Source organism: Mytilus californianus, unplaced genomic scaffold (assembly GCF_021869535.1).
Source record: "Mytilus californianus isolate M0D057914Y unplaced genomic scaffold, xbMytCali1.0.p SCAF_4, whole genome shotgun sequence".
In the NCBI taxonomy this organism is placed as follows: Eukaryota; Metazoa; Mollusca; class Bivalvia; order Mytilida; family Mytilidae; genus Mytilus; species Mytilus californianus.
Window position 1 is genome coordinate 126289895 of NW_026262690.1, and position 14110 is coordinate 126304004.

The 14110-nt window shown below is 34.4% G+C and overlaps 1 protein-coding gene across 1 annotated transcript in view; it reads left to right on the plus strand.

Annotated features, from left to right (window-relative positions):
- The first annotated feature begins 1056 nt into the window (after positions 1-1056).
- The window catches only part of LOC127737227 (mucin-3A-like), a 71177-nt gene continuing 58123 nt past the window's right edge, over positions 1057-14110 (plus strand). The window contains exons 1-4 of the mRNA XM_052247761.1: positions 1057-1132; positions 2815-2943; positions 4911-4975; positions 12608-12696. Coding sequence (XP_052103721.1) covers positions 1100-1132; positions 2815-2943; positions 4911-4975; positions 12608-12696 — 316 coding nt within the window. The 5' untranslated portion in view covers positions 1057-1099. The remainder of the gene's footprint in view (positions 1133-2814; positions 2944-4910; positions 4976-12607; positions 12697-14110) is intronic.

A 14110-nucleotide genomic window follows, 5' to 3' on the forward strand; every position in this document is an offset into this window, starting at 1 on the left:
AAGTTTTACGAAGTTTTAACACCTTTAATGCACATTGTTTTACACTATCTCATTTGTATTGTCCTTGAATGGACACACTTATTATTGTAGTCTTCATCTCTCCGTCCGTACCCTTTATACCTTGTGAACACAACACCTCTGCAACCCTTTTCCCACAAGCTTTTATTCTTTGTGTGATTTATTGTCAAGAAAATGTTTTAAAACAAAGACAACTATGTGTATTTGAAGTATTTCTTTTTTACTGCTTCATATTGTCATTTGAGTATATATATATTAGATGCAAAAAATCCTCAATTATGCATCTACATTGTGTACATTAAACTTTTAAAGCCATAGAAACAGATGTAAACAATTCAAATATATCAATTCAGCCAATTTTATCTTCTCTAATAAAGAGTTCCATTTCTTTTGTTTAATTTCAACTGGATATCAGCCTCTACAAGTGGATGACAAGCAATAGAATAGCCAGACGAATATTCAATATATAAAATATGGGTATCATATGAAATAAAGCATGTTAAATGGATAGTTATACGAGAACGACACAACTACATTTATTTATTATTAACACATATCAAAATTTATAAATTGAACACACATAAAATTTAATGAGCAAACAGTAAAACGTTGTCGTGCTAAATGAAGAATTATTGGGAAAATTTTCGATAAACAAAGCTAAAAGCGGGAAATAAAAACGCAATCTGTACATATAAAAATGAAAACACTTATGAAAACATCATTTTAATCTGACTGGCTTTATTCAACCGAATGACATTACAAGATTTACATAATTATGCTTTTCAATTAAAAAAATGTTTCATTTTTTCTTGAGAACAAGTGGCAACGTGAGCAAACTAATAATATTGTTCTGCAATAAGACAATGAACTTTGAATGGTATTTTTTAAATTCACAGTTTCTCCCTCTGTATTCAGAAACCATTTGAACTTAACCATGTTAACCTGCATTTACTTTCCCGTTCCATAAATACAAATACAAATTTATGCTTTTGAATATGAAGAATTGTTATTTATATATTGTATAACATTACAGATTTCCTGGGTTATACAAGAAAAAGCATACGTCAGAAAGACAAGAACAATGGATACAGAATGGCCGAATCTTTGGCATTTGGTATGTTATGGTTTAGATTTTAAATGGTTAGATATTTGTTTTCTCCAAGATACATTGTAATCTGCTAAACCTCTATGGAAATGATGCAATCAAGCGATTTCTTAATATGCTATTTTTACCCTACATTAATATATAACTTCGAATATCAAATATAATTTGTATTTAGGGATGACATGTACCTTTACCATGAACCATTTTAACTGTTTCAGATATACATCTACAGACTTGCTTGTTTGTCTTTGTGTTATTAATGTTTTTTTTTTAATTCAACAATATTACAATCAAAAGCGTCAAGATTTTTTTTCGATTTTTTTTTAAATTTGTGTTTACATGAAATTAATGGAATACTAAATGAGCCACTCCATGCGAAAAGGTACAAAAAGTGTTTTGATAAACTTTTCAGGACACGTTGTTAAAGTTTGTTAAAATATTTTTGAAAAACGATTTTATCCATAAAAAGTGGTATTAATGTAAACATCGATAAAATGGTCAATTCTGTCCCGAATTTGTCAGTTAAAACGGAAAGAGACGTAGATATATCTGAATTTAGCAAGTGTTAAAATCATTTGTTACCCGTAACAATGCTAAACTGAGCCGAAATAAAACAATTTACGACACTACAGAGAGAAAAAGTCAACCATTTTCATCATCCCTACCTTTACCTTTTGTAAGGGATAATGCAAAAATGATGTGATCTTGTGTTTTTGAAATCGAAGTTAAGTTAAGTTATTTAATATTATATAAATCAACCGTCCTTGGACGGGATTCGAACCGTTGCCCCTATTATATTGCATTGATTTCTGCTTTGTAAGCGAGAGCCTTAACCCCACTGCTACCCGAGTGAACATAATCAAGTGGCAAGTTAAGATACTTAAACTATACATGAACAAATGAATAAAAAAGTAAATAAATGAGCAAAATCTAATAAAAACAAGGGGTGGGGGGGAGGTTGTAAGCACCAGAAGGTATGTATAGCTTACTTAATCGTATGAGGAAAAGCAACGGTGTGTTATAGAACACAAGTCTGGTAGCAATAATTATGCACACTTTTTAGAATTTCGCAAATTTTTCGTTTTTGTACCTTTTTGTATGGACTGGCTCATATATAAATGCAATTTGGAGTTTAAAGTTCTCATAATTTCTCTAATGACATCAGTTATTGAAAATCAAATATACTTAAATTTACAACACCGTATGATGTAAAAACATCTGAAAAACTGGAAAGGCTTTTTCTGTGACAAATTCCGGTTGTGTCATTTCATGTAGTATATGTTATCTTTGCTTTCAGTGTACAATTTAATTCATTATTCTTGACCATGTATGGATAAAGAATTACTCTTATGCTCTCATTTTTACATGTAGACTTCCTATGAGAAGTTACAGACACAATTTAAGTTTCATGCTCATCGATCAATTCGTTACGAAATTAATCTCGTAAAGAAATCTTGTTAGTTCTTTATTACTATAAAAAGTTCACGCGTTTACAATCGTTTCATGTACTTTTCTATCGATAGAAAGTGAGTTATTAGTCTAAGAATTTAATGACTTTCTGTAGGTTTTCAAGCTGGAAAGACGATCATGACTTTTCATTTTTCAGTGTTTAGAAATGGCTGATAAATAATCAGATTGTGTTTTATAGATAAACCATAATAATTCTTCAATTTCTGTCGTTACTATTTTAGAATGGTGATATTTCTCCGACGTTGAAAGTCAACGAAGCTTGGACGGCAGGGTACTCTGGTCAGGGTATTAATATAGCAGTGTTGGATGATGGTTTACAGACAGACCATCTAGACCTTGCTGCCAATGTCGTAAGTAGACTCCTTGACCATTATCTGTATGTATACGGTATTTAGAGACTTAAACCGTTCGTTATTTATAAAACTTTTCTCTCTGCAACTTTGTCTGTTGGTTAAGACAATAAACTATACGACGTGATCACAGTCGATGTTAATGCTAGTCGGCGTTTTGTCCCGGAGGGTATAATATGCCCAGTATTCAGTTTTTCTGTGCTGGCATAAAATATCATTGATACGTCCTTTTCAGTAAAGGAGGAGGTGTGATGAAATCTCTTTTTTAGCCACTTGAAATCTAAAATCAAAAATTTTTATGGATCTACCAAATAACATCCTTCAAATGTTGACAAGACATTATTCTGTCGGACATCAGTATTAAATGTTTGAATTTTGTCTTGCATATTTGTATTAGGGCTTCATAAATCTTGCATTTTGTGCAAAACAGCAAAATCTGCCAAAACATCTCATTTTGAAATCTTGTCATTTATATAAAGATATGAGCAACTGTAACAGCTTTATCCAAAAAGATATTTTGCTACAAAATGTATTTTACAAAAATGGCGATGGGTGTACAATATATTTTTGTGTAAAGCTGTTGCTCATATATATTTTGACCAAAACGTAAATTTTGAGATGCTTATGACGTCATAGTGATATCACAAGTGACCTTTCTGCACTAAAATGTAACTACTCAAAATGGATATAATACTAACTGGTAACTAACTAGGAAAAAAGTAAAAAAGAAGATTATAATTAGGATTAGCATGTGACAAAAACTCCGATGTTAAATGTAAACAAATTGGACTTGTCACATATTGCATTTAAAAACAGTATCTTTTTATATTATGAAGCTTAAATTGGTACATATTCCAGATGACCATCCCAGCAAGGATGTTTTCTTTGGAAGAAGAGTGCACAATCGGCTTGAACAAAATGGACACCCCCGATGTAGCAATTACATCAACAGAAGTTGATACAACTACAACAGAATTCAACCCGGTTTTCATCTACTTGTCATGATTTCAATTTACCCATTATGAACTTCAGTGTAGCAACATTCCAGCATCGCCTGCATATTGATAATATATACGATACGATACGATACTTTAGAACTTGCATTGCTATCCCATTTCCTTGATAGGGGTTGCTGCTAACAAGGAAGCTGTTGTATCAAGGATTCCGAATTGTAAAGTTGGAGTCATCCCTTCGAAAGTTTTACGGACCCCTCGCCTTGTTTTATAGGGTTTCGTGTTCTTAACAAACTTTATAACAAAGCTTTCGGCACAGTACCAAAGTGCGATCTTTATCGGCTTTCGTAAACGCGAGGAACATACGTTATCTGTCTTAATGTAGGATTTCTGAATTCTGAATTTTGAATTTTGAATTTTGAATCTTGAATTCTTAATTTTGAATTCTGAAATATGAATGATCCTTCTCGACTTTCATATATATCGAATATTGATTCATGACAAAAATTTCTTTCACACACTTAAACAAACTATTTTATATAGTATCACACTTAAACAAACAGTTTTATATAGTATCACACTTAAACAAACAGTTTTATATAGTATCACACTTAAACAAACAGTTTTATATAGTATCACACTTAAACAAACAGTTTTATATAGTATCATACTTAAACAAACAGTTTTATATAGTATACTAATTGTTTGTAATTCACATGTTCCCATGAACTGACTTCATCAGACACGCACGATATGCCTTCCGTACTAAAGCCTCTGATTTAATGTAATTAGTTCAATAAATGGATGCGGCAAAAATTACATTTTCTTAAAGCACTAGATCAATAAGGCAACAGGCTTGTGTATTGTGAACCTTAGATATATTTAATAATGTAGTTTAATTATCATGTGACCACACAAGTTGACATTTGCGGTATACAATCACGCTTTTGTATTTACTTTAATTTTTAACTGATTAGAAAATGTTCTTAATTATTTTCTAATTTTTTTATGCAGGATACTGCCAATGATAAAGACATTTATGGCTTTGATAATGATCCTTACCCTCCAGCAGGGAATAGGTAAACAGTTCTTTTAATTAGGGTATACTTGGTAGGAATGATATTCATTGTTTCAGCAGAAATCGCCATTTAATGTTTGTCTCCTAATCAGTAAACCTGTCCTCCACACTCAGTTATACACATTGTATCCTAAACAGTTAACCTATCCTCCACACTCACTTATACACATTGTATCCTAATCAGTAAACCAGTCCTCCACACTCACTTATACACATTGTATCCTAATCAGTAAACCTGTCTTCCACACTCACTTATACATATTGTATCCTAATCAGTAAACCTGTCCTCCACACTCACTTATACACATTGTATCCTAATCAGTAAACCAGTCCTCCACACTCACTTATACACATTGTATCCTAATCAGTAAACCTGTCTTCCACACTCACTTATACACATTGTATCCTAATCAGTAAACCTGTCTTCCACACTCACTTATACACATTGTATCCTAATCAGTAAACCTGTCCTCCACACTCACTTATACACATTGTATCTTAAACAGTAAACCTGTCCTCCACACTCACTTATACACATTGTATCCTAATCAGTAAACCTGTCTTCTACACTCACTTATACACATTGTATCCTAATCAGTAAACCTGTCCTCCACACTCACTTATACACATTGTATCCTAATCAGTAAACCTGTCATCCACACTCACTTATACACATTGTATCTTAAACAGTAAACCTGTCCTCCACACTCACTGATACACATTGTATCCTAATCAGTAAACCTGTCTTCCACACTCACTTATACACATTGTATCCTAATCAGTAAACCTGTCCTCCACACTCACTTATACACATTGTATCCTGATCAGTAAACCTGTCCTCCACCTCACTTATACACATTGTATCCCAAACAGTAAACCAGTCCTCCACACTCACTTATACACATTGTATCCTAATCAGTAAACCTGTCTCCACACTCACTTATACACATTGTATCCTAAACAGTAAACCTGTTTCCACACTCACTTATACACATTGTATCCTAATCAGGAAACCTGTCTCCACACTCACTTATACACATTGTATCCTAATCAGTAAACCTATCCTACACACTCACCTATACACATTGTATCCTAATCAGTAAAACTGTCCTCTACACTCACTTATACTCATTGTATCCTAAACAGTAAACCTGTCCTCCACACTCACTTATACACATTGTATCCTAATCAGTAAACCAGTCCTCCACACTCACTTTTACACATTGTATCCTAATCAGTAAACCTGTCTTCCACACTCACTTATACACATTGTATCCTAATCAGTAAACTTGTCCTCCACACTCACTTATACACATTGTATCCTGATCAGTAAACATGTCCTCAACCTCACTTATACACATTGTATTCCAAACAGTAAACCAGTCCTCCACACTCACTTATACACATTGTATCCTAATCAGTAAACTTGTCTCCACACTAACTTGTACACATTGTATCCTAATCAGTAAACCTGTCCTCCACACTCAATTATACACATTGCATCCTAATCAGTAAACCTGTCTCCACACTCACTTGTACACATTGTATCCTAAACAGTAAACCAGTCCTCCACACTCACTTATACACATTGTATCCTAATCAGTAAACCTGTCTCCACACTCACTTATACACATTGTATCCTAAACAGTAAACATGTCTTCACACTCACTTATACACATTGTATCCTAAACAATAAACCTGTCCTCCACACTCACTTGTACACATTGTATCCTAAACAGTAAACCTGTCCTCCACACTCACTTATACACTTTGTATCCTAAGCAGTAAACCTGTCTCCATACTCATTTATACACATTGTATCCTAAACAGTAAACCTGTTCTCCATACTCACTCAGTAAACCTGTCTCCACACTCTCTTATACACATTGTATCCTAAACAGCAAACCTGTCCTCCACACTCACTTATACACATTGTATCCTAATCAGTAAACCTGTCCTCCACACTCACTTATACACATTGTATCCTAAACAGTAAAGCAGTCCTCCACACTCACTTATACACATTGTATCCAAATCAGTAAACCTGTCCTCCACACTCACTTATACACATTGTCACTTATACACATTGTATCCTGATCAGTAAACATGTCCTCCACCTCACTTATACACATTGTATCCCAAACAGTAAACCAGTCGTCCACACTCACTTATACACATTGTATCCTAATCAGTAAACCTGTCTCCACACTCACTTATACACATTGTATCCTAAACAGTAAACCTGTCTCCACACTCACTTATACACATTGTATCCTAAACAGTAAGACTGTCCTCCACACTCATTTATACACATTGTATCCTAATCAGTAAACCTGTCCTCCACACTCACTTATACACATTGTATCCTAATCAGTAATACTGTCCTCTACACTCACTTATACACATTGTATCCTAAACAGTAAACCTGTCTCCACACTCACTTATACACATTGTATCCTAATCAGTAAACCTATCCTCCACACTCACCTATACACATTGTATCCTAATCAGTAAAACTGTCCTCTACACTCACTTATACACATTGTATCCTAAACAGTGAACCTGTCCTCCACACTCACTTATACACATTGTATCCTAATCAGTAAACCAGTCGTCCACACTCACTTATACACGTATCTTAATCAGTAAACCTGTCTTCCACACTCACTTATACACATTGTATCCTAATCAGTAAACCTGTCCTCCACACTCACTTATACACATTGTATCCTGATCAGTAAACCTGTCCTCCACCTCACTTATACACATTGTATCCCAAACAGTAAACCAGTCCTCCACACTCACTTATACACATTGTATCCTAATCAGTAAACCTGTCTCCACACTCACTTATACACATTGTATCCTAAACAGTAAACCTGTTTCCACACTCACTTATACACATTGTATCCTAATCAGTAAACCTGTCTCCACACTCACTTATACACATTGTATTCTAATCAGTAAACCTATCCTACACACTCACCTATACACATTGTATCCTAATCAGTAAAACTGTCCTCTACACTCACTTATACTCATTGTATCCTAAACAGTAAACCTGTCCTCCACACTCACTTATACTCATTGTATCCTAAACAGTAAACCTGTCCTCCACACTCACTTATACACATTGTATCCTAATCAGTAAACCAGTCCTCCACACTCACTTATACACATTGTATCCTAATCAGTAAACCAGTCCTCCACACTCACTTATACACATTGTATCCTGATCAGTAAACATGTCCTCCACCTCACTTATACACATTGTATCCCAAACAGTAAACCAGTCCTCCACACTCACTTATACACATTGTATCCTAATCAGTAAACCTGTCTCCACACTCACTTATACACATTGTATCCTAAACAGTAAACCTGTCTCCACACTCACTTATACACATTGTATCCTAATCAGTAAACCTGTCTCCACACTCACTTATACACATTGTATCCTAATCAGTAAACCTATCCTCCACACTCACCTATACCCATTGTATCCTAATCAGTAAAACTGTCCTCTACAATCACTTATACACATTGTATCTTAAACAGTAAACCAGTCCTCCTAACTCACTTATACACATTGTATCCTTATCAGTAAAACTGTCCTCCATACTCACTTATACGCATTGTATTCTAAAGAGTGAATCTGTCCTCCACACTCATTTATACACATACACATTGTATCCTAAACTCTAAACCTGTCCTCCACACTTTTCTTAAAACGCTTGTCCGAAGTCAGGCAATCCAGTGGTTGTCACTGGTTACTGTCTAATATAATTGTTTTTCGATTATTTTTGTAGCATATATCAAGTCGTTGGTAATCTTTTTTGAATTGTTACACATTTTGTTACCCCGGGATCTTTTATAGCTTTCATATCTTTATCATTTGGTCTTTAATGTTTAGTTGTCTCACTGGCAATCATACCACATCTCCGTATTTTTATAATGCCAATACATATACTATTTATTTATCATAAAATTGAGAATGGAAATGGAGAATGTGTCAAAGAGACAACAACCCGACCAAAGAGCAGAAAACAGCCCAAGGCCACCAATGGGTCTTCAACACAGAGAGAAAATACCGCACCCGGAGGCGGGCTTCAGTTGGCCCCTAAACAAAACGTACGTCACACTAAACCCCGAAACATATAAATGAACTAAAACTAAAAAAACATACAAGACTAACAAAGGCCAGGGGCTCCTGACTTTGGACAGGCGCAAAAATGCGGTGGGGTTAAACATGTTTTGTGAGATCTCAATCCTCCCCTATACCTCTAGCCAATGTAGAATAATCAAACACACACATGACACAGCAATACGCACAGTAAAACTCAGTTGAAAAGACGTCCGAGTCCGATGTCAGAATAGGTAACAGAAGAAACTAAGCAAAGTGACAATGATACATAAATTAACAAAGGACTACTAGCAGTTACTGACATGCCAGCTCCAGACCTCAAATTAACTGATTGAAAGATTATGTCTTCATCATATGAAAATCAAGTACAATCCCTCCCGTTAGGGGTTAAGTATCATACCATCATAAAATATATGAGAAGAACTTAAACCGTATCACACCAACAACTGGTTTTAAATAAATGTGTTTATTTCCGATGCAAAGACCCTATGAGTGAATCAATATTAATTCCAAGATATGCCATGTTTAATGACCTGACAACAGTATCGTAACTATATCCCTTCTGAATAAGTCTGTTTAAAGGTTTGGTTAACTTTTAAGATGAATGTCGACATTTTTATGCTTTGTATAGAATATTACCATAAAAGATTGAATGTGAAATACCTGAACGTATAAGATGTCTGCATGTTGATTAATATTTACGAATGATGTCCTTGTACCGATGATAAAATTTAGTAAATGTTTATGCCTATCTACAGCGTTCTGTTTAGCAGTGCCAAAAATTTGTATCGCAGTTTAAAATAAATGAATATAATCTCGTTTGAACCAGAGAGGTCAATAATAAAATGATATTTTGACCGGTCGTTTTTAAAGGAAACTTATGAAGTTTTGAAACGAGGAAACACTCATCACAATATGGTGAATATGTTCATCACAATACGGTGAATATGTTATCAGCAGATAGATTAATATCGTAAAATATCAGCGGCTAGACGTTATATAAAGGTGTTAAGCTCGTTCGCGACACCAACTTGCCTTAACAGGTTCATATGACTTGCGGCTGATATATGGTAATATATATATTGTTGGATACCCCCAGCAACGATTCTATTGTTCAACCCTTGAAGAGATTAATTGAAATATAGAACTCTGATTTCATACGAATGAAATCAGAGTTCTATATTTTAATTAGATTGACAGTCCTGCTCCTAGAACAGATTATAACAGTTATACCTTAGAACAGATCCTGACAGTTCTATCCCCGAACATATTCTGACAGTCCTACCCCTTGAACAGTTTCTGACAGTCCTGCCCCTAGAACAGATTGTAACAGTTATACCTTAGAACAGATCCTATCAGTCCTAACACCAGAACAGATTCTGACAGTCCTACCCCCGAACAGATTCTGACAGTCCTGCCCCTAGAACAGATTATATAACAGTTATACCTTAGAACAGATCCTGTCAGTCCTACCCCTTGACAAGATTATAACAGTTATACCTTAGAACAGATGCGGACAGTCCTACCCCTTGAACAGATTCTGACAGTCCTGCCCCTAGAACAGATTATAACAGTTATACCTTAGAACAGATTCTGACAGTCCTAACACAAGAACAGATTCTGATTATTCTAACCTAGAACAATTTAAAAGTATAACTGTTCTATAGATGCATGATTTTTTTATTTGCTGTTATTGGCTTTGAACTAGCTGTTATTAACTGCGAGTACTCTCAGATCTGTACTTAGTGTTTTTTTGTTGTGGGGATGAAAAAGTACCCTGCCACGTCCACTCTGTGTTTTTGTTATATTTATTTCTGTTTGTATCCATCTGATGAGTTAAGCCTTTTTCAACTGATATTTATAGTTTGTTCTTATGTTGTACTGTTACACCACTGTCCCAAGTTAGAGGGAGGGTTGGGCGCCTGTCCCAAGTCAGGAGCCTGTATATCAGTGGTTGTTGTTTGTTTCTGTATATCATATTTGTTTTTCGTTCATTATTTTGTATATAAGTTAGGCCGTTAATTTTCTCGTTTTAATTATTTTACAATTGTTATTACGGGGCCTTTTATAGCTGACTATGCGGTATTGGTTTTGCTTATTGTTGAAGGCCGTACGATGACCTATAGTTGTTTTACGTTGTTAGCCGAACAGTTTTGTCTTTTTACTTTATTCAATTCCTGTGTGCTGGTTCATATTCTGGACGCCAGTCTTTGCTCCTTTCAATTGGAATTGTTAATTTCTGTGTCATTTGGTCTCTTGTGGATAGTTGTCTTATTATCTCCTTAATTTTATATGTTCTAGAGCAGCGTAGAACAGTTTTAGGACACCTTATTCTGACATTTCTGAAGAGAGTTAAGGGCTGATTCCAACTGTATAATTTCATAACAATCGGAATTAATTTCCCTTCGATTTCTTTCAGATATCTTAATTTTTTAAGAGAAATAGCTTAAAATGCTATTCAAATTGATAACGGTTCAGCTTATCTAAACTCCTAATTGTTTATTCGGAAAGAAATGGTCTGGTAATCTTTGCACAGAGGGATTAATACGTTTATAAAATGTGCTCAGTACTGGCAGATAATTTATATAAAAATAAGAAGATGTAGTATGATTGCCAATGAGACAACTTTCCATTAGAGACCAAATGACGTAGATGTTCGCAACTATAGGTCACAGTACGCCTTCAACAATGAGCAGAACCCATACCGCATAGCAAGCTATAAAAGGCCCGACATGACAAGTGTAAAACAATTCAAACGAGACAAATAACGGCCTGATTTATGTACAAACAATAAGCGATAATCAAATATGATACACAGCAACAAACGACAACCGAAGATCATTTATATTCATAACAAGCCTGGTTAAGTTCACTTCGATTTCGTACAATTTTCTTCAAAATGATTTTTGGGAAAAAGCCTCAAAAACTTTTTCGAATTATGAACTTTATCCCATTTTGGTTTTCAATAAGACGTGGCCTGGCAACTAAAGTAACGTATAAATGAAAACATACTTCTGTACGGCTAACACATAAGTTTTTAGTTGTCGGTGAAAGTGAGAGTACAGGGTCTGTTCAAAAGATGAGTTCTTTTTCGACTTATGCCTTTTTATTGTCCCCTTTGGTATATTTTACCCCTTTTTGCCTGAGGCAGTTTGTAGGAACTTCAAGTAACTGTAAAAATGAAGAACAGCAATAAAAACGATATTCTTTTTATTATAAATAGTCAGTCAAAGTGGTATCGTTGACAGTCATAGTCTTAAAGAGCCGAAAAATCGTTGTAAACATCAGCCATTGAAAGTTCAAGTAAATTAAAATAAAATAAGATTGAAAAAAGATAAAATAAACCTTGGGTTTTTAACAAATTTATTTTTGAAACCATCAATAAAAAACTACCGATTTGAGTTAATATATATTTGTTAAGCTTTTATATGAAAATGATTCTCAGTACTGAGTTTTTGACAGGATGCTGTACCTGTTTTAATATTTCAGTCATGGAACACAGGTTAGTGGATTCATAGGTGCAGTAAAGGACAACAATATATGTGTAGTTGGTGTGGCGTTTAGCTGTACTCTCATAGGTGAGTTATAAATTGGATAAATTGATGCATTGCAGTACATGAATTGATAGTGTAAACTAAACTAAGTATTTAGCCCTAACCTTACAACACGACGGGGACCATGTGAGGAACATGATCTGCTATTCCTTCCGGACGCATGATATCACCTCTGGTGTTTTGGTTGGGTTTGTGTTGTTCAGTCTTTAGTTTTCCATGTTGTGTTTTGTAGACTGTTGTTTGTCTTCTTGTCGTTTTCCGTTTTTTGCCATGACGTTGTCAGTTTCTCTTCGCTTTATGAGTTTTGAATGTCCCTTTGGTACCTGCCATCTCTTTTTTAGGTAAATTTATTATTGTAAAATTGATTGATTGTAGCATTGAAAACAGCATGCAATTAAAATGTTGTTCGCGTGAGAAAGAACTTTCTGAGATGAGTTTGAAGTACGTTGAACTTTAGTTTAAACAGTATTTATTAATGAAAAATTACAACAATAAAGTATTACAATGTTACATGAAATTCAAATATGGGATTCGGAAACAAGTTTGAACTTTATTGACAGCTTATAAGCTGATTGTGTGACATTTAATCCAACATTCATAATCTAGTGTAATTTCTAGTTGATTAATTATAACGTCGTAGAACAATACTATCTATGGTGTTAGTACGGCATTTAGCACAATACTATCTATGGTGTTAGTACGGCATTTAGAACAATACTATCTATGGTGTTAGTACGGCATTGAGCTTTACTATAAAACATAAACATAGGTGTAAACGAAATATCCAAAAGGTTAATTTGCTTGACAATCATTCTATTATGTTAAACGTAAATTTAGTGTGAAATGAATCAACCATAAAAAGGCAAAATACCATGGTTATTTATAAACATTTAAATCTACACCAATTGATGTGATTGGCATAACATTGACTTCCGTTAAAATTGCCTGCCTACAGTCTGAAAAGAGGACGTTATCGCAGAATTGAACGTCGATAATCAATACGAGGTATAAATCTCTGACTATCCTACTCAAAAGAGTTAAGTGGATTTATTACATCACTGGAAGATACCAAGCTATGTATTGTCAATCGGTATTTGGTTTCACCTAGACTTCCATGATAGATGACATAGTTTATCTTGAAGAAAAAAATACAAAACATATTATAAGTTCATAGAGTGACATGAAAATCTCGCGTTATTGAGATTGAATTCAAATTGATTAATTGACACATACATGAAAAATTAACCACGATATTGCATATATCAACGGTATGGCATTAAGCTTCATTCACCTTCATATATGATTTTGATGTGAAATGTGTTTTTTTGTGAATGCAAAAAAAAAACTTATTTAGTGTTTGTGTTGTATTTCTTCGCAACATCGAACATAGTATGCATTCGATGAATCCCGAGAGTTTTATTGCGAAACTGAGCTCAAC